General features: G+C 39.2%; 1 protein-coding gene across 1 annotated transcript; it reads right to left on the bottom strand.

Moving 5' to 3' along the window:
* Window positions 1-47: 47 nt before the first annotated feature.
* On the bottom strand, window positions 48-27414 carry LOC306886451 (potassium channel subfamily K member 2-like; the record flags this gene model as incomplete). The annotated part of the gene is made up of 7 exons (XM_079443559.1): window positions 48-371; window positions 5082-5221; window positions 5379-5565; window positions 8073-8233; window positions 18519-18636; window positions 25534-25844; window positions 27375-27414. 7 exons carry the CDS (start codon window positions 27412-27414, stop codon window positions 48-50), a joined length of 1281 nt encoding a protein of 426 aa, XP_079299685.1.
* Window positions 27415-27947: the final 533 nt, after the last annotated feature.

The following is a 27947-nucleotide window of genomic DNA, read 5'->3' as shown; positions in this document are numbered from 1 at the left end:
CACAAATGCATCTTCCTGTTTTTGTATGTGCAGAAGAAGCTTGAGCTTTATTTGAGATGTTCAATGATGGAGATCTCGCCGTAATCTGGGCAGTCCGGAGTTAGATCGTTTAAGTATAGGCTGCCATTTTTTGTCAAGGTAGGGAGACCTTCTTTCTCAAGTTCATCCGTGAAGTTTACAGATAGGGTCCTCTTGCATGGCATCATGTCCTGACCTGGATTTTGGCCTAGCTCTGATGACAGCTTGCGCTTGATGTATGCTGCTCGCTGAAACTTGTCGTAAATGTCCACGCTCAGGCGGCGGCGTGTCTCTTTGAACTCCGCTGACACATTAGCCGTCCATTCTGCGGCGTGAGCGCGGAACTCTCCCACCTGGAACAGAAGGAATGTTCAGTGGGACCAAACGCAGTCGAGTGTCACATGTGTTTAGAAGCATTTAAGAGGTGCAAATCAGACCCTCAAAAACCTGTTTTCTGTGAAAATGTTTCAGCTCGAGGGAACGAGAAGCATGTGGGCTGATTCTGCCTCAATGCTACTGGGAGTGTTTTAGAAAGAAATTCAGGCCTACTGCTATGAGACTGTACAGTTCATCCACCATGTGCAGACATGCTATGGATGTTTAGGACCCCCTCATACCAATACATAGCTATTAATGGACTTATCATGTGCAACTTAAGTGTGTCAGTTCCTTTTAGACTGTCTCTGGCTTTTACTAAAGTTCACAAAATGCATATACAGTCATGGCCAAAAAATCTGTTAGAAAATGCAACCCTTCTCTCAGAAAATTGTTGCAGTTGCAAATGTTTTGGTACTCACATGTTTATTTTAATTGTTTGTAATCAATCGCTTCCTGTAACCATGAATGAGTTTCTTTCACCTCTCTACTGGAAGTTTGGACCACTCTTCTTTTGCAAACTGCTCCAGGTCATTCAGATTTGAAGGATGCCTTCTCCCAACTGCTGTTTTGAGATCTCTCCACAGGTGTTCTATGAGATTCAGATCTGGACTCATTGCTGGCCATTTCAGAACTCTCCAGTGCTTTGTTTGTAACCATTTCTGAGTGCTTTTTGAAGTTTGGGGTCATTGTCCTGCTGGAAGACCCATGACCTCTGGTGAAGATGAGGCTTTCTGGCACTGGCCACTACATTGCGCTCCAAAATTCTTTGGTAATCATCAGATTTCATGATACCGTTCACACTGTCAAGGCATCCAGTGCCAGAAGCAGCAAAGCAACCCCAAAACATCTTTGAACCTCCACCATGTTTGACTGTAGGGACTGTGTTATTTTCTTTGAAGGCCTCATTTCTGTTTCTGTAAACAGTGCCATGATGTCCTTTACCAAAAAGCTCTAATTTTGTCTCATCTGTCCGCAGTACGTTCTCCCAAAAGGATTGTGGTTTTGTCACATAAGTTTTTCAAACTCCAGTCTTTCTTTTTTATGCCTTTGTGTCAGCAGTGGTGTCCTCCTGGGTCTCCTTCCATAGCGTCCCTTTTCATTCAGATGGCGACGGATAGTACGAGCTGACACTGTTGTACCCTGTGTCTGCAGATCAGCTTGAATTAGTTTGGAAGTTAATCAGGGTGCTTTATCCATTCGAAAAAAAAAATCCTTTGTTGTAATGTTTCATTAATTTTGCTCTTCCGTCCACGTCCAGGGAGGTTAGCTACAGTGCCATGGACTGTAAACCTCTTGATGATATTGAGCACAGTGGACACATTAAGATCTCTGGAGATGGACTTGTAGCCTTGAGATTGTCTATGTTTTTCCACAATTTCTCTCAAATCCACAGACAACTCTTTACACTTCTTTCTTTTCTCCATGCTCAGTGTGACACACAACACAAAGGTTGAGTCAACTTTTCTCCATTTTAACTGATTGCAAGTGTGATTACTATATTGCCCACAACTGTTACTTGCCACAGGTGTGTATAAATACAAATTACAGGAGCATCACATGCTTGAAAAGCAATTATTTCTTAACATTTTGACAAGGTGCCAATAATTTTGTCCAGTCCATTTTTGAGTTCTGTGTGAAGTTAGATTTTTCTTCTCTGTTTGTTTCTGTTGTTGCAGTGCAAACAAAAACAATAAGCATGTGAATACGAAAACATTTGTAATTGGAACAATTTTCTGAGAGAAGTGATGCATTTTCTGACAGATTTGCAAGGGTGCGGATATTTTTGGCCAAGACTGTACAATAGTTTGGCATATTGTGTAAATTGTCATAATGTTTGCTTATTCTTTCCAAATTTTGTATCAATTGTAATGTATAGTATTAAGTTGGATGGATGGATGGATGTGGAATTAAATCTATTAGCTGTGATGGCTGAGGTTCCAGCCATTAGTCAAGCCAAGTCAAGACAATCTACAAGGAAACCTGTTATATAATCCTTAAGAAATCATTCTAATGTGCTCATTTAGTACGAGACCCCTTTATTATTATTATCATTCTAGAAAATGATTGTTCTGCCTAATAAAGTGTGGAAACAGCAGTGCTGTGTGTTTTTCAGTCACTGAAGTATTTAGTACATTTGCATTAGCAGATCGCTGTACACCAAGACAAATTTTTGTTTTAAAAATGCCCAAACACAAACACATTTTGGAAATGCTGAACTCTGGGAATCGCTGAGATGCTTGAATGCATAAGCTGCATTTTTTTTTTTTTTTTTGCTGAACCAAGAGTTTGAATAAATACAGCATTTTTAATCCTAGAAATAGCCATTATATGTCTTTTTTACAGTATTTTGGATCAATTTAAAGCATCCTAGATAAATAAAAGTGTTCATCCTTTTCAAAAACATTTTCAAACATTTAAATAGTAGTAAATATATGTTTTGCACAGTGCAGTGTAATCGTCTATCTGCAAATGCACCCCGATTTTAGGACCAGTAAAGTTCATACCTACATACCAAACCTCTAAAACGTACAGAAATGATCTCTTTAATGTTCTCAGCTGTGTGCTTAACATTTTCCTGATTCACTACTACCAGGAAGCCTCTTAAAATATATTATAACTACCAGTATAATTTACTCAGGAAGAAATAGTTCACTATGAGCTGTGATATCAAGACAACTTGCATGGATGGACTATGAAACAATGCCTCTCAAAACAGGAAAAAAATGAATAAATGAGTAAAACTAATGAGAAAATCTCATAAATGTAAACAAGGAACCTTTGGTTTCCTCTCTAATGAGGTCATAAAATGGTAAGTTGGCTCCCTACAGGACTCTTGAAAAGTCCTAATTTGAGAAGTTTATTCCTGATGTCGAAGAAAATAAGAGAGTGTACTACACAGCACCTTTAAGAGATGTATTATGGATGAGAATCAGGTAGCAGAACTGGCTTATTCAGACCTTTCATTCACATAAATCCTGCACTCCACTTCCTTCTCCTCTATTTCTGGTGAGATGTGATAATGGACTTCAGTATAAGACATTTTCAGGTTCAGATTTACAGTATTCTGCTGCTTCGTACAGAGATGCATAATACTGAGGCCTACAATCTCCTTTTTCAGAAAGACTTTCCTTGCATGTTCTTGTAAGAGACAAATCACAACTCCTAAACATAACGCTAATTATGTCTTTTGTCATACTGGAATAAAATGTCAGAAAATTGCACTTTTATGATCTCATCAGAAAAGCACAAGAGGTCCGGAGAAGATGTCTCATTATGTGTTTCAGACAGAGCAATGCTTCTGTTGCAGCTAATCCAAGCACATAATTCTCCAGGCTGAAGCCCATTCACTTCATACACTGGAGTAAATGAAAGCTAAACACAGTGCTGAGCAGTGATTGGCTCCTGGCACCTTGGAACTTACATAGCAAACAAAGCCACAATAACACATAATGAACTCTCTGACAAGACCTGGAACATTTTATACAGGCCTTATAAATCATATACAATGGGGTTGCCTCATAAATTTGACAGAAATCCAAAATAACCAATAAAAGTCAAATGCTTTTATATTGTTTAGAAATACAGCTCAATACATATTAAATTAATAGTACAGTATTTTATTGAGGTAACTTCTTGGCAAACATTCATGCATCAGTATTTATGTTTGAATTGAGAATGCCCTAAATTTACATATTTAATTCCCGAATTTGAATTTAGGTTGCAGACAAAATGCATAATTGTAATTCAAATCAGAGATGAAAATGGAAATGAAATGAAAGAAATTAAAAGGATAACTGCTGTAACTGTAGTTTCAAAATTACATAATAAATTACTATGAAACTACCAACATTTTGGAGTAAGGATTTATTTTAATTTATTGATTGATTGATTAAATGATTGATTGTCTCTTATGTTCTCCAAGACAGCATTTATTAGATATTAATGTTGAAAACAGCTGTACTGTTTAACATGTTTGTGGAAACTGATACCAATTTTCAGGATTCTTTGATTATTAGAACTTTCAAAACTACAGTATTTATTTCTTTTATACAATATAACATGTATAACATTATAATGTCACTTTTTAATGCATCCTTGACATATTTAAAGTATAAAGTAAGTATATTGTCTCTAAAAGTATTAAAGTATTTATGAAAGTATAAAATTATATTGTATAAATTATATTAATCACAGTTTTTTAAAGATTTGATTATATTCAAAATATTCACTTTCATTTATCATGGAAAAACCATTTAATTTCTTTTATAACCAAGTGCTGTCTATATTGCTTAAATTGATACCATACCTGAAATAAATAGATTTTTTTGGGGTGATTTCTGAGGATAAAATGGGTAAATATATAATCAGTTTTAACATGTAATAGGCCTACATGTCAAATGATCAGATTTAGTTTTTTATGTAGTTCCCAACACAACCATTTTGTTATGCTGGACAAATAAAACTCCCCTGTCGTGTGATTGTGTTGAATGTCTTTGAAGTGCAATCCAGTAAATTCCTTTTCCAATTTATATTGTAATTCAATCTCCTGTGGTTTATGGCCAGTTTAATTCACACTCATGGTTTGAGACGGAGCCATTTCTGAAATTCTGATTTTTGCTCAACCGTGGAAGAGAAGTGCAGTTCTCGACCCGGCATTGCCTTAAACCATATCAGCAAGCACATACCTCCTCTTTGGTCTTCTTGGAGATGACTCGAAGCCAGTCTCCAATCATACTGAGAACTGCAGCGAAGTAGGCAAGACCCACCAGGATCCAGAACCACACGATGGGCTTATAATAGTCCAGATACTCAATCTCAGAGCCTCCTGAATGAGAAAAGTAAACCCACATCAACCCACTGACCTCATGACTAAACTTGACTACTTCAGCTTGAGTTGTTTTTCTGGGCATTTATTTGCTTTCAAAAACAAACGCAAGACCTTGAAATGAAGACTGAAGGAGCAAAGTAGTGACTTCATTCACCTGCCACAAAGTCTCCAAATCCAATAGTGGTTAAAGTGATGACAACAAAGTAGATGGACTCCAGAGTGCTCCAGCCTTCAATGTGTTGGAAGATGAGGGCTGGGAGGGCCACAAACAGCAGGCACCCAAACAGGATGAACAGGACCGTGGATGTCACACGGATTTTAGTTTGGCTCACGTTCCATTTCTGAGGAAAAACAGAGGAGATAAAATTAACTTCAAATTAAAAATAAATTAACTTTTTTTTTGCACAATATTTATGCATGTTCACACTTCAAGCACACTATCAAGCAGTCACAGTTATTGCCAAATTGCCTGAAAATGGCCAAATATACTGGAGGATGAATAATCCTCCTGGCTTAGGTATTAGCCTATAACTAGTTTAAAAACCATATGAAATTAAAATTATAGTGTTTTATGGGCTTTAGTCATTGTGTGTTAACTTTGAGAAACCTTATATAGCGTACTCCAGCAGATATAAACATTTAAAATGTGCAAAAATAGGAATAGGACCAAAATATAGATCATAAAAATGTACAAAGAAAACTGTGAAATCATGCTGCACTACACGGTTTTGTCCAAACCAACACGTTCTCACTCCCAACTCGTCACATATTGAAGCTTGGTCAGAAGGACCACTGTGCGCATTTTTCGACTTGCAGGGTCCTTAAATAAGAAACCCTTGGCATCAATACACGAAAGGTACTGGTAATTTTATTGTCATGATTAAATTATATTTTGGGTAATAATATTGCCATTATTGCATATATGTTAGGGTGTGATTTTTCAATCACAGCAGTTATATTTTTATTACATTATTTACACATTTATGAGCACGTAAAGTGAAAGTGATGTGACATATGGCCAAGTATGGTGACCCATACTCGGAATTCGTGCTCTGCATTTATCCCATCCAAAGTGCACACACAGCAGTGAACACACACACACCGTGAACACACACCCGGAGCAGTGGGTAGCCATTTATGCTGCATAAAACATAAAATTGAAGCCTCCTGACTGCATCGTGGTCCCATGACAAACATGTATACAATGTATTGAACACGCCTAGAGAAAAAGACTATATAAAAGAGAATGCAGAAAAAGATTCTGGAGATTTGCTCTGCAGAGTTGTCTCGGCCTTATTGTCTAAATGATAATAAAGTCTCTTCTGGCATCAAAACCCCAAGACATTGAGATTGATTCCTCACAGCACCAGCAAAAGCCACCACAAGGACCATCTCTCTCCGTCCGCCATAAAGCTCTTCCTGTGTGCACTGCAGTCTCTCTGTGCGCAAATTCAAAAAATGCCGCCAGAAGAAGCCTTACGTCAGCCTTGCTTGTGAAATGCTATTGGCTCTTGTGTGTCTCGTGACCGATTGCATCATGCTACGGGATGGGAGAATGCTTTTGATTGAATGAGATGTGAGCGAGTTAAGGGAGCAGGATCATTTTCAGAGATTAAAACCTTATGTCTTACTCTCTTCTTTGCATAAAGACTTCGTATGGCTTCAGAAGACTTGGAATGCAACACTTGTTTGTAATGCTTTTTATACTGTTTGTTTATGGTCAGTTTTTGCAATAAATACCTGTGACTGCACTTATATTTGCCTGTTACGTGTTATATATTGTTCAGAAGTGGGTAGGTTTAGGGTAGGGGTGGGGTTAGGTGCTCCAATTAAAGTATACATTTAAATAAAATTATTTCTATTTTTTATAAATGCATGCAAACCATTAAACTAAGACAAACTACTGAAAACAACGGTGGACTCTGCAAGTCGAAAAATTACACGAAAGGGGTACCTTGAGAGTCAAAAAGCGACGCCAAGTGGTCCTGACCTAACTTCAACATGTGACGAGTCGAGAGTGAGAACGTGTTGTCCAAACAAATGCTGCAACCAACCATTAGCATAAACGATCAATCATGATATAACTAAAGACCATAAAATGGAAATGTATCAACACAGGACAGAAAGCTGCACTCAGTTCAGTAGAGTTTGAAAAATAAACACTTGTCCTGAAAAGAGATGGATTTTTCTTTCAGCCTTCAAGAAATTGTTTTCTATGTGTTATACGAAAGAATGAGTGCACCAGCAATAAATAATACACTATGCTGCATTGACAGATACTGTATTGCGCTCTTCATTGCACACGTCAACATTCCAAATTGTTCCTGCGCAGAAACACAACAGCTCAGCAGATAATAAAAGTGTGTATGTGCAACGAGTGTAAAAAAGATGGCCGTCAGAGGCACTCAAGTGATTACATTGAATCATCAAATGTGACAGCACCACAGAACAAGGTTAACATTAGTCAGCAAGCCTTTCTGCAAAACAATCATTATTTTAGAGCCACAGGAGATTTATTGAGTGAAGACAACATAGTACATTTCTGATTAAAGGGACTTGAGGTGCACAGCCTGTTTTTCTAAATTAATAATATATTAATAATATTGCTTTTAGATGTAATCTTTTGATTTGCCACAGAGGTAAATTCACATTACATTTTTATAAATATTTCACAGAACTGGTCTACGCTATTGTTTTAACTTGAATAGCTATTTATACTGTGCAGGTCAACAAATTTCTGATATTTTATATAAATGTATGACAAGGATTTAAATTGTAGATTATAACATGCATTAATTATGAATGTCCTGTAAGCAATGATTTTAGCTCAATTGAATGAAACACTCACCACAAACATCTTTTCCACTTTGGCTATTCCTTTGCCAAATATGGTTCCCAGCTGATCGCCCACTCCAGCCAACAGGAACCCGAAGAGTGGGATCCCAAGCAGGGCGTAGATAATGCAAAAGATCCTGCCTCCTTCAGTGTGTGGAGAGACGTTTCCAAAGCCTGAAACAGAAACAGAAGTCACTCTGTCAGGAAGACTATAATGATCCCAGGCCTAATGTGTGGGTATAATCTGCCAAAACAAACTGGTAATACTGTGCTTTCTGAAACATTTCATTGCTTCAAAAGCTCATCAAAAAGATGATTCAGCACATTTTATGCCAAATAGCACATAATGTTTAAATCACACTCCCCTAGTGCATTCAAAAATCTTTATTTAATTTAGCGTGCATTAGGGCTGTATTATCCTGCCTACATGGAGAATCTCCCAGTGAAGACTATTCAACACCTAAATTTAGCTATAGCACAAGAGCAAAGCAGATAAAATCATTACAGGAACGCGATGAATGGAACGTAATTGGGATGAATTTCAGCCTCTGAACTGAACCAACACAGAACTGACTTGAGTAAAATAATGTTTTTTAGATCTGTTTTATAGCAGAATCTGTCTCCATAGTTGAGTTTCCAGAACTGATTGCGCTTGTATAAAGCGATATAGAAATAAAGGTGACTTGATGGTTTTGTGAGAAAGTTTTACAATGGGAGAGTCAGAAATGGTGAGAATCCCAGTAGTTGTACCACAGCAGGATTTTAAGCAATTACAAGAGCAAAAAGCTAAGCCACTGGACAGAACCACCCTGAGTGAAGCGAGCAGTGGGGGGCATTTCCGCAAGAGCCTCCATCCAATTATGTCTCCATTTTCCTTGAAGCTCATTAACTGGGCTCAATCACTCCTCATGCAATCTGTCCTCTTTGAAATCTAATTAAATCAAAAAACCTTGAAAGAGCCATAAAAATTGGCTCTCTGTGAGACAAACTTAATTACATCTGCCGCAATAGAGACGAATAACTGTAATGTCTTTACACATAGTTTCTTGGAAAAAATATCCACATGTTCATGGCTGGATAAAAATATCATACTTATTCCGGCAGATTAAATATAAGGATGCAAGTTTCTCAACAGTAAAAATTTATAATGTGTGTTAATGGCTTCAGTATTTCTATTTTCTCCTGATACAAACAACACTGTGAGCAAACTCATCATTGTTCAGATAAAATCTAATTTCCTGATCTTAAATAGAAACAAACAACATGTCATAACTGATAATATGTTAGAGACTCTAGATAAGAACCCAAAGTGGCAGCTGGTCTGCAAAAAATTTTTGCACCCCAATTGATTTAAATGAAATAGCTGCTCTGCCTGATTAAAGTTTTCCAAAAATAAACCAGCAGTGATTGTGTCATATCTAATATTTTTATGCCTATGTGTCTTGCACAGTAAGAGAAATCGATGATTAAAACATAAGCTTCAAAGAAAAATGGACTATGCTCTTAATCTCCCTGCTTAACCGATGTGTCTCATTTATTAAGTTGTGCACGTAAAAGCGAACCACTGAAGCCGCATACAAGCAAACAGTGTGACTATGTGTGGTTCAACATCCCATGAGTCAGCATCCTCAACCCTCGACTCAAGTTTATGCTGAATACACAACAGTTGGTCTGTTGTCACTTAGTCCTACATTTGTTGATCACATACGGGTCATTAACATTCTTTTTGTTTTGGACAGAATTTATATTGTGAAATATTATTACAGTTTAAAATAAATGATGGCAAAGCTGATTTTTTTAATCACTTGATTTAGTGCTCAAGAAACATTTCTACATCTTCATGTGATATTGAAAATGTGCTACATATTGAAATGTGAAAAGAGTGGAAGTGTTTCTTTTTCAAGATTCTTTAGAAAGTTCAGAAAAACGGCGTTTAAAAATAAATAGGACTCCTCTGTAACTGTCACGCACTGTTTTTGTTGTGTTTTTGCTCCCCATGTGCTCCGTGACCCAGTTTCTGTGTCCTGTTGATTGTGTTAATTTCCAGGTGTGTCTCGTTCTTCCCTGATTGTCTTCTGTTCATAAGCCCCAGTCCATTCAGTTCATGTTTGTCGGGTCTACTTGTTTGCTACGTGTGTTTGTGCAGCTTCCATTGTGGATTATCCCCTGAGTTTCCTTGATTAAAGACTGCTAATTTTTGTCCGCATCTCCCGTGTACTTCCTCCAGCAGTGTAACGTGACAGTAACATTCTAATGTATTTTTTTTAATTGCATTTTACGCATTTATTATTAAAAAAGCATTCATCAAAACAATTGAATTAAAAAAAAAAATTTTGCAAGCCCCACACTTCTGAATGGTAGTGTATGTGTTTTTATGTCTTGCAAACTCAAATATACTTATATAATTTATTAGACATAGCATGATTTTTTTGTTTTGTTTTTTGGAAATGTAAAAAAATTGCTAAAAAACAGAGAGAGATGGAAAATCAAGTACGAATCTGAACTACTGGCTTCAATAACCCTGAAGAAAAAAAGCCTTTTTTTAAGCCCTTAAAGGAATGGTAGGACTACAAATATTTTCTATTTTTCAATAAATGTATTCCTTATGCAAAAGGACAGATATAAAGTAGATTCATACTATGATAGTTTATACTGTCAAAGGTGCAGTCTTCCTCGGTTACCCAAATTTGTAAACAATCGCATTTAAAAATATAAAAACATAATGAAAATGTTTATCAAAATATATATTTGTTAACTGAGGGCGTGAAGTCATATTTGACTGCCTCTGACTACTTTAATAAATTCAGCTTTTTTTGAATTATAATGATAAATAAAAGTACATTAAGGTACAAAAATAAAGTTCTCAAAATGTAAAGTACTCAAAAAAAAAAAAGGAGTTAAGAATCCCTAACCTAAACCAACCAGCAACACCTGTATAAAAACACCATGAGCAAATTCACGAATCATAACACCTAAATGACTGAAATTATGAGTTAAAAAAGCAGGATAATATCTGCTCTCAGCGATAAACTGCCAGATATCGCAGTCCAATTTGGTGAGAAATGAACGTCATGTGCTGACTTTGAGCACAAAACAAGTCAGTTTGACACAAGGAGAAAAAAAAATGTCATGCCACCCTCATTAGTGAAGCAGCACTACTTACTGGATGACTGACGCAAACCTGATGTAACAACAGTGTCTGAATGATCTTAATGAGCACATAAGTGTGTCTTGTGAGGGCTGCGACATTGGCAAATGCTCGGCACTCATGTGTCTGAGTATTACTGAATGCGATGCCCTCACCAACAGATGACCGCATAAGGACACTGCAAAGTATGTGTGCTTGTGTGAGTATGCGTCTTTGCTGATGGGGTGGACAGGGGGAGTTGACAGGTCTTCATTCAAATGACAATAAATGCCATTTTGCCATCATGTAGGTGACAAAAAGAAGGATTATTTGGCGAACAAATGAACAGTTAGAGCTTTGAAGGCCAAGCCTGTGAATGACTACCCTGGGTGATACAAACACAAATAAAAGATGATGGATGAAGTTGATTTGAACAAAATAAATAATACAAAGAACATTAAGAAAAGAAAATAACTCAAAACAACAGCTGTCATTTTAACAGCAGTCATTACTTAAGCCTTGAGCGTCACTTTAATGATCCTTTACAAATCATTATAATGTGCTGATTTGATGTGCAAGAAACATTTCGTATTATTATCAGTTAAAAAACAGCTGTGCTTCTTAATATTTTAGTGGAAACCGTAACATTTGTTTTTCAAGAAAGTTCAAAAGGACTGTAACAATGTAAGACTTACTGTCGCTTGTGATAAATTAATTGCATCCTTGCTGAATAAAATAATTAATTTCTGTAAACAAAACAAATCTTAGTGACACCAGACTTTTGAACATTTATACGAAACTTGGAGATCTTAATGGGAGGCAGCTCCAAGACCTTGGTCTCTGTCATCGGCGTTTAAAAGGTCAAGCTATCAGACCCGCTCAGTTCATTAATTGCACTTTACACTTCACAACCTAAGACGGACACTGGGGGATTGATGAAGGGAGGCTTGCTCTTTAATCCACTACTTGGCTCCGTTCCAGCAGGTTTCAAAGTGTTGTACATATGTATTCAAGAACGGTCAAAGCTGTCCAACGGATTAGTTAAGGTTCATTAATCAAGCTTATTAAATAATGTTAACACAATTTACTACACATCCTTAGTGATGAAGTCAAAATGAAAAATGCTGCTGCTGATTATTTACTGAGAAATTAATCTATAATATGTTGCGTGTGTAGATTAATAACACTACATGACCATAAATAAGTCAGAGCTGCTATACTATTATGACAAACATTATATCCTAGTTGATTATTACATTTTATATTTTAACTGTAATTATTACAATAGATAGGATTTATATGAAAATGTAAACAACCCATTTTACAACCCTAATTCCAGAAATGTTGGGAAGTTTTTATTTTATTTGAATAAAATTAAAACTAAAAGACTTTCAAATCAAATGAGCCAATATTTCACTCACAATAGAACATAGAGGACATAACAAATGTTTAAATGGAGAAATTATACACTTTTATCCACTAAATGATCTCATTTCAAATTTGATGCCTGCTACAGGTCTCAAAAAAGTTGGCACGGGGGCAACAATTAAGGGCTGAAAAAGCAAGAAATTTTGAAAAGATTCAGCTGGGGGAACATCTAGCAATTTCACGAGTTCACACTTACATATATTTAGCACGAGTAAGGTAATGTGTATTTGGCGAGTATAGTAATGCGTAGCTGGCGTGCTGTCCTGGGGAGCCCTTCCTTTAGCTCACGGAGTCGGCATTCGGGCCCTGCTGGCCATTAGCCCCTGTTAATCAGAGGACAGAGGGCGGGTAGCTGACCGAGAGGGCCCACGAAGCCTCCGACTGGAGATCAACACTCCGGACGTCGGACGAGTGGGTCCTATCGGGAGGCTCTTGCGTTGGATGGGTAAGCCTCGCCGGCCGTAGGATGGAAAAGGTAAGGTCTGTCTGGCCGGGAGGCTCTTCCGGCATCCGATGGGAGATCAATACTCGCTGCAACGGATGGTTAAGCCTCGCCGGTAGCAGACTGAAAGGCAAGATTGCTTGACCGGATGGCTGCTGTAGCGTTCAACAGTGGTTCGATACTCGAGGCACGAGCGGGTAAGAATCACCGGTAGTTGAAAGAGAAACGTATTCTGAAGGCTCTTGTTGCATTCGACGGGAGATCAAGACTCGCGGCGTCGATCGGAAATGCATCGCCAAGCGAAGGACGGAAGGGCAAAGTTATGCGGTCGGGAGGCTCTCGCCGACATCCGGTTGGAGGTCAATACTCGCTGCATCGGATGGGTAAGCCTCGCCGGTAGGCAGACTGAAAAGCCAAAATTGCTTGACCGGACGGCTGTTGACGCGCTCGACGGGGGTTCGATACTCGAGGCGCCAGACAGGTTTGCTCGACCGGGAGGCTCTCGCCAGCATCCGACGGGAGGTCAATACTCACAGTGTCGGACAGATAAGCCTCGCCGGTAGTTTAAAGAAAAACACCTTCAGAAGGTTCTTGACGCATTCGGCAGGAGTTCAATACTCGTGGCATCGGATGGATAAGCTTAGCTGGTATTCGGCCGGAGAAGCAAGGTTGCTCGACTGGGAGGCTCTCGCCGGCATTTGACGGGAGATCAATACTTGCAGCGTTGGATAGGTAAGCCTCGCCGAACGTAAGACGAAAGGGTAAAGTTGTGTGGTCGGGAGGCTCTCGACAACGTCCGACTGGAGGTCAATACTCACGGCGTCGGACGGGTAAGCCTCGCCGACCGTGGGATGGAAAAGGTTGGGGTTGTCTGGCGGCATCCGACGGGAGGTCAATACTCACTGCGTCAGATGGCTGAGCCTTGCTAGTAGACCGACTAAAGGGCCAAGGTTGCTTGACCGAGAGGCTGTTGTAGCGTTTGACGGGAGTTCAGTACTCATGGCACGAGCTTGTAGGCATCACCGGTTGTTGAAAGAAAAACATATTCGGAAGGTTCTTGCCACATTCGACGGGAGTTCAATACTCGCGGTATCGGACGGATAAGCTTAGCTGGTAGTCAGGTGGAAAAGGCGAGGTTTGCTCGGCCGGGAGGCTCTCGCCAGCATCCGACGGGAGATCAACACTCGCGGTGTCGGACTGGTAGGCCTCGCCGGTAGGCCGACTGAAAGGCCAAGATTGCTTAACCGGAAAGTTCTTGCCGCGTTTGACGGGAGTTCAATACTCATGGCACGAGCGGGTAGGCATCACCAGTTGTTGAAAGAAAAACATATTCGGAAGGCTGTTGTCGCGTTCGAAGGGAATTCGTCGAGAGGAAATCGAGGTGTTTATGTTTGAAACGGGGATTTATGCAGAGCTGATAGATCAATTAGAATGCATTTCTTACCCTGGAAATTTTCCTAGCAGCCACTCCAAGGGCCGATAATGTAGAGAAGGCGGTCATTGAAAAGGGCTGATCATGAACCCTTGTTTAATTGCGCCGCCTATAGAGGAAAAGCTGAACAGATTATAACAGTGAAACAGCTGAACGCAATGAAAAACTTTTGATATCCACGTTCAATGATTTACGATTGTTGCAGCATTTCTATCATAAAGAAATGGCCAAATATTAAAGATTATTGTTTAGCCGAATGGGGATTAGATCGCACAGTGACAATTAGACGATTGTCGGGTCATTGGAGTCCTCTGTAGGCTTTGATGTATTATTATTATGGCCTATTGTGGCCTGCAATGCATCTGTTACCCAATTGCTCATTAGTGATGGCCTTGGATGAGGGGTCTATGCCCGCACCTGCCGGGATCCGTGCTCGGATGTTGTAAGCCACTTGCGGTGGCTCCGAGGCTACAGCATTTGGTGGGACGGGCAGTGTTGTTGGTGTTATATCGGCCTCTGGGGCTTGAGGTGGGAAACTGATGGAAGCAAAAGAGAAAAGGGAGTAAAAGAAAGATGTGTGGGTCTGTTGCGAGTGGAGACTACCTCGCGCTTGCTTCGCCTGCCGTAACTTTAGGCCACAGGAATGGAGTCCTGAATAATTTGAGAGGCCTGCTCTGCTAGCGGAGGTAGCCTCGCACTAGTGTCTGCTATGGGAGCTGGAGGCCACTGAAAAAGAAAAAAGGGGGTTATTAGTAGCGGAGAAAAAAAAGACTGAGATGTGTGGGCCTCGTGCTTGCTTCTGCTGCTGTAGCCCACGGGAAAACGGTTTGTGACTTTTAACAGGACATGCTGGAATGTCCAGGTAGCCTGCAGTGTTGCCGACTAAGCTATTTTGTCAGCAATTTCAGTGTGTATTCTAGGCACTTTGCATCATGGTAACATAAAGACGATAAAATCCAGTGATATCGCGATCGACGGCCTTTAACAACTTTTAGCAATGAATTACCTGCCATTAGCATTTTTACCTGAAAATTATTTGACAACATTGGTGGTCTGCGCCGCTAGCGGGAGCCGCCTTGCGCTAGCATTTGGAAACAGAAGTAAGAGGCCCGGCTGCATACGGCGCTGCGGACAGGAGAGCCACGGTGAAGGCTGAGCCAAAGCGGGAAGCGAGTGAGACTTTGCTGCGGTGAGAACTGGGGCGCGGTGGTGTTGAACGAGGCGAGTTCGGAGCTTTTCTCTATCTATTGACCGCCTTGGCAGCTGGAATGGATTTAGGAGTGAGGTTTGCGCGGTGAAGAATAGATTGTGTAAATCTGCTTTGTTTACTCTACGCGAGGATGTTGCGTCCGAATTAATCAGCGTTTGCCTCAGGCTTAAATACGAACCACTTTCCGATCGGAGGGATTGTTGGCACGGATGATATTTGCATCCGAATGATAAGAGGATAGAAGGGACGCCAGTGGAGGCGAGGTAGCCTCGGCGTTGAGCAGAGAGCAGCGGCCACGGCAAAGCACTGGAGCTCGGCGGCCGTGTCTGGCAGAGAAAGACCGATCATGGGGCCGGCAGATTGGCCGAAAAATCCTCAGTATAGGTCTCGTTGTTTGGACGGGACGCATTGAGTCTGAGATGTAATGGTAAAAGGTGCAAACCGAATGCTGATTATCCATCAAATGAATAGAGGTATGTCAGCTGTATTTATATCCGTGCATTGATTAACTTGAGTGCGAACCTCCTGTGTTAATTAGGCTACGTATCTGACGCGCTTCTCCCGAACTTTGTTAATAAAACATCATTAATTAAGTTAATTGACATCAGATCTGTAACATGATTAGCTATAAAAGGGATGTCTTAGAGAGGCAGTCTCTCTCAGAAGTAAAGATGGGCAGAGGCTCTCCAATCTTTGAAAGACTGCGTAAAAAGATTGTGGAATACTTTAAAAACAACGCTCCTCAACATCAAATTGCAAAGGCTTTGCAAATCTCATCATCTACAGTGCATAATATCATCAAAAGATTCAGAGAAGCTGGAGAAATCTCTGTGCGTAAGGGACAAGGCCGGAGACCTTTGTTGGATGCCCGTGGTCTTCGGGCCCTCAGATGACACTGCATTACTCATCGGCATGATTCTGTCATTGACATTACTAAATAGGCCCAGGAATACTTCCAGAAACCACTGTCGGTAAACACAATCCGCCGTGCCATCTGCAGATGCCAACTAAAGCTCTATCATGCAAAAAGGAAGCCATATGTGAACATGGTCCAGAAGCGCCGTTGTGTCCTGTGGGCCAAGGCTCATTAAAAATGGACTGTTTCAAAGTGGAAAAGTGTTCTATGGTCAGACGAGTCCAAATTTGACATTCTTGTTGGAAATCACGGACGCCATGTCCTCCGGGCTAAAGAGCGGGGAGACCTTACAGCATGTCATCAGCGTTCAATTCAAAAGCCAGCATCTCTGATGGTATGGGGATGCACAAGTGCATACGTTATGGGCAGCTTGCATGTTTTGGAAGGCACTATGAATGCTGAAATGTATATAAAGGTTTTAGAGCAACATATGCTCCCCTCCAAACGACGTGTATTTCAGCAGGACAATGCAAAACTGCATACTGCAGCTATTACAACAGCATGGCTTCGTAGTAGAAGAGTCCTGGTGCTGAATTGGCCTGCCTGCAGTCTAGATCTTTCACCTAAAGAGAACATTTGGCACATCATTACATGAAAAATATGTCAAAGATGACCACGAACTCTTCAGCAGCTGAAAACCTATATCAGGCAAGACTGGGACCAAATTCCAATACCAAAACTCCAGAAACTCATAACCTCGATGCCCAGATGTCTTCAAACTGTTCTGAAAAGAAGAAGAGATGCTACACCATGGTAAACATGCCCCTGTCCCAACTATTTTGAGACCTGTGGCAGGCATCAAATTTGAAATGAGCGCATTTTGTGCATAAAATTAAAAAATTTCTCAGTTCAAACATTTGTTATGTTATCTATGTTCTATTGTGAATAAAATATTGGGTCATGTGATTTGAAATTATTTTAGTTTTCATTTTATTAAAATTTAAAAACGTCCCAACATTTCCGGAATGCGGGTTGTGGTTGTTAAAGCAGTTCACCCAAAATTATTATTATAGAAATCTTTTTTTTTTTTTTTGAAAGAAAGAAATGTTGTTGTTTTTTCAGTCAGAATGCATTAAATTAATAAAAATGACAGTAAAGGCATTTAGAATGTTACAAAGGATTTCTATTTCAAAATAAATGCTGTTCTTTTGAACATTTTTATTCATCAAAGAAACATTGATTATCAGCAGAAATGTTTTTGAGCACCAAATCAGTATATTAAAGTGATCTCTGAAGGATCGTGTGACACTAACCTGAAAATACTGAAAACTTTGCCATCACAGGAATAAATTACATCTTAAAATATATTTAAATAGAAAAAAGCCCTGTTAATTTGAATTTTAAGATTATTTCCCAACATTACTGTTTTTGGTAACACTTTATTTTTAGGACCTATTCTCACTATTAATGCCTTATTCTGCATGATCATATTTTAGATCCCTTAATCCTACCCCATATCTAAACTTAACAACTACCTTACTAACTATTAATAAGCAAATTAGGAGTTTATTGAGGGAAAAATCATAGTTAATAGTGAATATGTGTTCCCTATTCTAAAGTGTTGCCCTGTTTTTATTGTGTTTTTGACCAAATAAATGCCTTAGTGAGCATAAGAGGCTTCTTTCTAAAACAAGCTGACTGACATTCCTAAATGGAATGCTGTAATTTACAAATTTCACGATTAATTATTGCAGAAACTAGAATCGAAAATATTTTTAATTATGCAGCCCTACTTGTGGTCTATTCATTTTACTTTCAAGGTCCCTTAAATTCCATTTATTTCACCAAGCAGCTTTCCCCAAGTTGCTTTTGTCACCTTAATGACGTGATAATGAAGTTCAAAATGTCACTAATCAATTAAAGAATCATTCAGAGAATTCATAATGAGTCCAGCTGTTACTCACCTATAGTGGTGATGACAGTCCCTGCAAAGAAGAAGGAGCTGCTGAGGTCCCACATGCTGCTCTCATTGGAGGGGTGACCCGATGGATTGACCCCGGCCCGGATAGCAATCACCACTTGCTGTGGATGAGAAAACTGGTCAGGAATAATCTCCAAAAATTTGAACTTTAAGCAATAGATCACCCAAAAAATAAAAAAGTCATCATTTACTCCCTTACCATGTTATACTGACGTATTTTGTTTCTTTGTGAAACACAAAAGGAGACGTTCTGCTTAGTACCTACCATCATGTTTCACAAAAGAAGAAGAAACTATTGCAGGGACAGAATGACATGAAGGTGAGCAAATAATGACAAATGCTTGGCAGGTAAAGTATTGCTTTAAATACAAGACATGTTTATTTAGAAAGTGACAGCCATATTTTCCATTCACCCAGGCTGAATCATATTCAACAATGCTATTTCCAGTACAAGCCCAGCTGTGAGTGTTTGTAACATGTTTAAATCTACAGCAGACTTTATGTCTCTGAATGAACAGGATGACTGGCTCCAACTGCCTACATTCAGAGCCTCAAACAAAGACACGGATCTGTTCTTTATCAGTCTTCCACAGCATCTCTGGATTTTACGCCACACATTACCAAGTCAGATGGGAGTTAAGACAGAATTTGATCAGTGATTTCATTCAGTGTCAAATCCGTTATAGTAAATGGCTGCCTTATCGAAAGTGTGCAACTGTGTTTGTGCAGCAGGGATAATATTATACCTCTTGTAGTTCTTGTGTTTTCAGACTGTGCCTTTTTTTTAAAGAAAGGATCATGGTGTAATTGAGATCAATATTCCTCCTTCTCTGATCATTGTGTTTCCTGAAGACCTAAAGTGACTTAGTAGTGGCTGGGATTGAGTCCAAACCTAGGGAATGCATGGCTCATTTTACCTCTAGGTAAGTTAAAACTTTGTAAACTCAAATTACTCAAAGTAAGTGGAAGATCAAAGCTTTGCTGTAGTAGTTCTGTACTCATTTCATAAGTATGCATATTTTAGAAACTAAACTAAGTGAAGGACAAAAAGTGGAGCTGTCCATGGTCCTAAACTTACAGCTCACTCACTATTTCTCTCTCAATTATTACACATGAATTGGGGGTTGTACAGTACATGAGGCAAGAATGTAATATGGTCATCTTGTCACTATTACGAGATATAATGTCCAAATAACAGAAATTGATACTGCAAAATTTAAAAAAGTTGCAATTACAATATGTATGTTGAAATAATGGAAAATTGTAAAAAAATAAATAAAAATAAAGTTGTAATTACAATAAAATTAATGTTCAAATAATGGTAAATTGCATGACATGCAATAGTAAATTTGCAACAATAAGATGTAATGTCCAAATAATTTAAAATGAAAAAAATGCACTGCTAAGATTAAAAATAAAGTTGCAGTTATGGAATGTAACCAAATTATGGAACATTGAAAAGGATTTAAACATTACATTGCAAAATTTAAAAATAAAGTTGCAACTCTGACACTTGACACAATTTCCAGATAATTGAAAAACTGCACTGCACAGATAATGCATAGACAAAAGTTAAAAATTAAGATGTAATATCCAGATAGTAAAAAAAAAAAAAGGCACTGCAAAAATTTCAATCATGAAATGTAATTTCCAGATAACTAAAATCGCACTGCAAACATTAAAAATAAACTTGCAAATTATATCAAAAAAACTAATTGCATTGAAAAAATAAAGTGGTAGCACTTTATTTTACAGTCCTGTTCCCCATGTACATACTATGTACTTCAGAATCAGAATCAGAATGAGCTTTATTGGCCAAGTATGTTTACACATACGAGGAATTTGTTATAGTGACAGAAGCTCCACAGTGCAACAGAGAGACAGCAACAGGACAGGACACAGATAATAAAAGAATAATATACAAATATACAAATAGGCAATGTACAAAACAGCAAAAACACAATATATAATATAGACAATTATGGTGTACAGGTCTGATATGTGCAAATTTGAAATAAGAAAAAATTAGATAAATAAAAAGTAAACAAATGTGGTGAATAAATAATAGAGTTGTGTGTTCCGCGTTTTATTGTCAAGTGTTCATGAGATGGATTGCCTGAGGGAAGAAACTGTTTCTGTGTCTGGTCATTCTGGTTCACAGAGCTCTGTAGCATCAACCATGCTTTCCTGTAGCTCAAATAGTAGAGCATGGCGCTAGCAACGCCAAGGTCATGGGTTCGATTCCCAGGGAAAGCAAGAGCTGATAAAATGTAAAAACTGTAACTTGAACGCAATGTAAGTCGCTTTGGATAAAAGCGTCTGCTAAATGCATAAATGTAAATGTAACCAGACGGTAACAGTTCAAAAGAGGGAGTGTGAGGGATCCAGAGTGATTTTACCAGCCCTTTTCCTCACTCTGGATAAGTACAGTTCTTGGAGAGTGGGGAGGATTGTACCAATGATTCGCTCAGCAGTCCGGACTACTCTCCGTAGTCTTCTGAGGTCAGATTTGGTAGCTGAGCTGAACCAGCCAGTTATTGAAGGACAGATTCAATGATGGCAGAGCAGAACTGCTTCAGCAAGTACTGTGGCAGGTTGAACTTCCTCAGCTGGTGAAGGAAGCACAACCTCTGCAGGGCCTTTTTCACAATAGAGTCAATGTGATTGTCCCACTTTAGGTCCTGAGAAACTGTGGTGCCCAGGAATCTGAATAACTCCACTGCAGTCACAGTGCTGTTCGTGATGGTGAGTGGGGGGAGTGCAGGGGGGTTTCTCCTGAAGTCCACGATCATCTCCACAGTTTTGAGCGTGTTCAGCTCCAGGTTGTTAAGACTGCACCAGACAGCCAGCTCCTTAACCTCCTGTCTGTAAGCAGACTCGTCACCATCCTGGATGAGGCCGATCAGTGTGGTGTCGTCTGCAAACTTCAGGAGCTTGACAGAGGGGTCTTTAGAGGTGCAGTCGTTGGTGTAGAAGGAGAAGAGCAGTGGGGAGAGAACGCAGCCCTGAGGAGCTCCAGTGCTGATGGTACGAGTGCTGGATGTGGATTTACCAAGCTTTACTAACTGCTGTCTGTCTGTCAGGAAGCTGGTGATCCACTGACAGACGGAGGTGGGGACGGAGAGCTGGGTTAGTTTATTCTGAAGGGTGTCCGTGATGATGGTGTTAAAAGCGGAGCTGAAGTCCACAAACAGGATCCTCACATAAGTCCCTGGTCTGTCCAGATGTTGCAGGATGAAGTGCAGTCCCATATTGACAGCATCATCCACAGACCTGTTTGCTCTGCAGGCAAACTGCAGGGGGTCCAGTGATGTCCCTCAGATAAGCCAAAACCAGTCTTTCAAATGATTTCATGGCCACAGACATTAGAGCCACAGGTCTGTAGTCATTAAGTCCAGTAATTTTGGGTTTCTTTGGGACGGGGATGATGGTGGAGCGTTTGAAGCATGAGGGGACTTCACACAGCTCCAGTGATCTGTTGAAGATTTGTGTGAAGATGGGGGCCAGCTGATCAGCACAGGTTTTTAGGCAGGCTGGTGATACACCGTCTGGGCCTGGTGCTTTCCTTCTTTTGTTCGTTCTGAAGACCTGGCACACATCATCTTCACAAATTTGAATTGTAGGTGTGGGGGAGAGGGGGGTTGCTGGAGGTGTTAATGGTTGTGTGGCGAGGTGTTCAGGGCGGGTGTGGGTTGTTTTTTCAAACCTACTTATTGATGTAATTACAATAACTGGGTAATATCTAGGTACTAACCCTGAACCTACCCCTAAACCTAACCTTACCCCATGTAGTGACTGTCACGATCTCTCTTTGGAAGGGAACCGCGGAGGCGAGGAACTCTTAAATTTTCAACTTTATTTAGAACACAGGGATCTCAGAAGACACGGATAGAGACGATCAGGAATCGACGATCAGACCGGACACAGAGGCAGGGGAACACAGGGCTTAAGAACACAGGGAAATCAATGAGGAAGAACAGAAACAGGTGAGGAGTAATTAAACACAGGGCTGGGGACAAATGTAGTGATCGACCGATATTGATTTTTTTATAACCGATACCGATACCAATTATTTGCATGTCTATGTGCCCGATAACCGATATGCAGAACCGATATTTATTTACTGTTATAAAGTAAATAAATGACTGCGTGAAGTATATCCATACTTCACTTTGGTTTTACCTCCTTTCAGTCATCTTAACAAAAAATGTTTTTAGAATTAGCAGTCTTTCATGCAGGGCTCTAGACTCATTCTTCCCACTGATCTCACTTTTGCGCACGAGCACATAATTTGGTTGCAATTTGTTTTTTGTTTTTGCTACAACATTTGATTAATCAATGCATGCTGATGAACTTTTATCATAGTTTATAGTTATATGGTAACGAAAGTTTTCAACGTTCAACTCGTTCTTTTTCATCTGTATTATTTGTGATTTAAATTTTGTGAACAGGAATTCCTTTTTTCGTGCGCTTTTTACTTTCAAATTTGCGATCTTGGTGTCACATTTTACAAGAAAAGATCATTGTCTGTTTTGCTTATATCTATACACCTTTAACTTTTTAAGACTAAAACAAAAGATGGATTCATTGTTATTCTTAATTAAAAAGCGCAACAACAATAAAACAGTACGTTGACAATGACAAACTCTTACATAACATTTATCAACAAAAACGAATAAGACGAGGCATGGCATAGGACACACCACATGCTGTACTATATACCTAGTATATTACAGAATGTTTAGCAAATCTTTATAGGGACAGGGCTTGACAGAGTATCTTATTTATCATATTTCTTAGAGCCAAGTTGCATTTAAACTATATATCAGGCATTTATGTAATACATCTAATTTGTGCATTAATGCCTGTAATATTAAATAGTTTACTAACTACAGCAAATCAAGTACCTGCACGCCGTTGCTGTCTTGTCTCCCCTCAGATGCGCTGCAATTGCGATCCTGCGCGCAATTCTGAAAACGTCCACAAGATGGCGGTGTTTATCGGGGAATCCGATATTACAAAACCGATATTCGATTATGAAAAAATGCTTAAATATCGGGAAAAATATCGGTAAATCGATATATCGGTCGATCTCTAGACAAATGAACTAATGATCACAAACGAGGACAGGAATAGGAAGACCAAATATGGGCACAAGAGGAGGGGAAACACAAGACACAGTCTAACAGTGACCTTATATTACCAGTACTTTCTTAGGTATGTACACTTTAAGTACATTGTTAGTACATGTAAGTGCAAGTACTGTAAAATAAAGTGCAACCAATAAAGTTATACAGTTGAAAGCTATAAAGTTGCTATTAAATAATTAAAATTAAAATGTATAATCCATTAAAAACAGTCAACATTATTTTTTACATAGTATAAAATAAAAGTATTTTAAATGTATTACTTTTTACTAGGGGTGATTAATAAGCACTAACAGTGCTGAAGCACTAACTAAGCCAAAAAAGGAAATATTTCTAATTTCTTCATTTATGTCACATTAGGTTACTGCAACACATTCAAGCCCTTTAAGTATCTATATCTATATTGGGTATATCAGGAGCTGGCCATGCTGACCTAGTCCATATTCCAGCCATCTTCTCACAGCCTAGAAATCTGTAGCCAAAAAAAAAAAGAAAGAAACTGGCCACACTTTCACTAAGCAGTGAATGAGAAATATAAACACTGTCAAAAACATCTGCACATGAGTGTGCAGGTTCTCCTGGCCTACATGCTGTATAGCCGATATGCTGTAAGAGCCCTGAGAGTATCCCATCTGCTTCCTAACGCTTCCTGCTCCCAGCTGGCTCAGAGAGCTCAGCCAAAAGTGAGAGGCAAAGAGAGGCCATTCATTCCGTGGGGAGGTTTTCCTGTTTGTGAACACCTTCCAAGTGTCGGCACAATCAATTCTGCTGACAGCAAAGCAACTTGGCAGGAATGAACATATGTTCAGAGGTGTGTGAACATGAGCGTCATAACACCAATAATCAAGAGATGGGAAGTTGGTGAACGCAGTTTGTTGGAATGTAATTAAATGTAAGGGCCGGGGGGGGGGGGGGGGGGGGGGGGTGTTACTTTAACTCATCACAACACACCACAACTGTACTAGAAGTATGCAAATCGTATAAAGAAATATTATCTATAAATATAACATCAAACTAGCTGTTTCCATCCAAGTTGCAAATTAAATTTGAACTTCTTATTTATTAAAATTATTTATTTACAGTACGTCACAAAAAAAAAACATATGAATAAAGCAGCACTTCCAAGTGTTTATTATTTTTTGCACATATAAGACATTTAATTCATTTTGGTGATTTGTCCATGTCGATGGAAACCAAGCTCACACAATCATCCAAGACCTTTAAATTGCTGCTAGAATAATTTAGTACATTTTCCAGCAGAGAAAAAACAATGTCACTTTATATTCACTCTACTTCTTGCACAAAGGTAAATACCACAGACTTCAGAAGACGGAGCTAATTAGTGATGTAATGTCAAGAGCATATTTGATTTCCTCACAGGTGAACTAGTGTTAAGTGAACTCACTAAAACTGAATTAGAAGAAAATTATAACAGACCCGACTGCTAGCAACCCCAATTTGGAAAGCAGATAAAGTGTATATAGTTATAAGCCTATGAATATTACATTAATACAGATCAAATTAGTCTGAAATGTTTAAGATTTCGGCATAACCATCTTAGAATTTTTAAGAAAAAAGACTGCATCATACTTCAGAAACAGAACAACATGCACAGAACAATTTATGTCCAATTAGTGTTTTCTGGCTCCAATTAATGAGATTACAGACCGTTTCTACCAACTTCCGAGCTGTCATTATTGATTTTGGCAAAGATTACTCTATTCACCCAACATCCTGCAGACAAAACCACTATATGCTTTGAATCAATATCCAGAAGGCTATTTTTACCTATACAAACAGATACTTTGAATTCTAATTTCAAGCACACTGGTAAATAATTGGAGTGTGTACCTTGACCAGGTCTTCCAGTTCAGAGACGTTGACACAGGTATGCCTGGAAAGGAAGTTCATTTTTTCTTGCACAATGAGGTACTTCTGTGAGCTCTCCTGGGGCTGTTCCAGGGCTTTGAACACCGTGGCTCCGATGATCAGGTACAGAACAACCAGCAGGAAGATCGCCACTACTGTTTTCCACTTCATTACGGTGGTTATGGTATCACAATCATCCCCCGAGTTATATACAATGGGCTTGGAGGAGAACGACAGCCGGGGTTTGGTGTTGTGTGTGGCTGATTTAGGATCTAAAAGATCAGGTGCAGCCACTGGGGCGAACAAAGGGAGAGAGAGGGCAAGACAGAGCGAGAAAAGAGAGAGAGATAGAGAGAGATGGGTTATAAAAGACAGCTGTAATTTTAATGAAATGACTGCTGATGAAGCTTTAGTAATTCTATAACTATTTGTATTTCAATTTAAAGAGTTCTGCTTTGTTTACAGATATTTAGAATATCATTTTTCCATGTGTGTTTGTACATGAACGAAAACACATTCACATGGAGCCATTAATAAATAATTGCAGCTATGAAAAGCACAGACAGCTGCAGGGTTTTAAAACAGTGATGAATATGATTTAGATTATGGACTTAGATCTAGCTTGTTAGTATTCTGAATTTGTACACTGGGAACATTGTGTTTCTGAAATATGTTCAAACATTCGATTGATTACTTCTAATCACAAGCATTTACAGTTTACTTTAGGCTAGATTTTTATACAAGAACATCACAGAAGAAGTGAAACTAGCCTTTCATCTGTGAGGATTTTAATTTGTTTCTTTCTCTACTGACTTCTGCAGTGTTTCAGCCAAGTGTGAAAAGCTTCTCTAACAAACCAGTGATAGTGGATGTAATGTTCTCCTCGCTAGTATCCAGTATGCAGTGTGTGTATGCAAGGCATGTTATGCAAGTTTTAGCACTAATTTAGAGCTGCAGATTTTCCCTCTGTGCATAATTCAGACCTCAATGCTTATTAATGATCTGTTAGTTATTGAAGCCCCAGGGGGCTCCAGCAGAGCATGTCCACTTTTTCATTCATTTCCAGAGGATTTTAGAAATTTCAACCCATGCAGATCCATTCAAATCACTTCCCTTTGGTGTTTGTTTTTAAATATTTTTATTCCCATTTTATTACAGAACTGCCAAGCGTATATCTTAAAACAATATGCATAATATTTTGACGGTTTACACTGAATCTAAAAGGTGATATTTGTAAGACAATCCTTTATATTGCATTAAAGAGTTTATTTGTTATTTTTGATGGGTCCCAGTGTAAGCAGCAGAGGCTGTACTGTACTGCAAAACTGATTCCAGAAATATTCCTCCTACAAATCTGGAAACATGTCAAAGTGGTGTTGGTGGTGTGGCGCTGTAATACATAATCTAAGCTGGTCACTGAAAGGTTACAGGTTCAGACCCTGCAGAATGCAATCTAATAGCCATCACCATTGCAGCAAGTGTATTGCAACACTATTTTACTTTATCTGCTTTCAAAGATACTGAATTAATATTTATCATTTTATTATTTATTTTTAGAAAACACCTTTTAGAATAGAATGATTTTTGCAACTTTATCTTGAACAAATAATTATCAAGATTTTACTACTGATACCACCCTTTATGGAGGAACATAACTAATTCTTTTGATTGGTTACGAAGTATGGTTACATTTCGAGTAGATTTATAGCATGATCATATTTTGACGTCCCGCAAACATAAGGCACGAATGGGTTAAGTATCATGCCAAATTTACTATGCAACACATGATAAACAATTCAATTATGCAAACAAACACTGGGCACTTACTACTTTGTCAGATCTCTTCTTCCTGCTGCTCCTCATCAGCTGTCCTGAGTGCTAGACCACTTGGATTCTTGTCTTTCCGTTCTTCTCAGGAGCACACAAGCAAAAACTGGATGTTAATCATGGCACCAAACGCACTCGCATCCCTCCGTTTTCTCTTCTGGAGGATCATGACTCTGTCCAGTTTTAAATCTCCACGCGAGCAGTATCTTGGAATCCAGCGCTGGATTTCGTGGTTGAGTAAGCACTGAAGTGAGAAGGGAGTGTCCACGGGAGGCACACGGATAATTGGACTGGCTGTTCTCATCATGAGCGCGCTCACTGTCCGTCTCCACGCTCACAAGCGCTCGCGCTCTCCGTGTGTTGTGTTCACGATCTGTGGGCAGGTTTCACGATTTCATGCGCGTCACTCCATTGCCGCAGGTCACATCTCATGTCAGTCAGAAATATGGGAATATGGAATCGCGAGGAAATGAACTATTCTGGTTCCGATTCTTCTGAACGACTTTTGAGGTATGAAAAAGACCCTCGGATTGTTGCGAAGTTAAATTCAGATCTCAAAAAGCAGATAA

Source organism: Barbus barbus, assembly GCF_936440315.1.
Source record: "Barbus barbus genome assembly, chromosome: 20".
NCBI lineage: Eukaryota > Metazoa > Chordata > Actinopteri > Cypriniformes > Cyprinidae > Barbus > Barbus barbus.
Note: the sequence above shows the minus strand (reverse complement) of the source record. Positions and strands in the feature narration are given on the sequence as shown.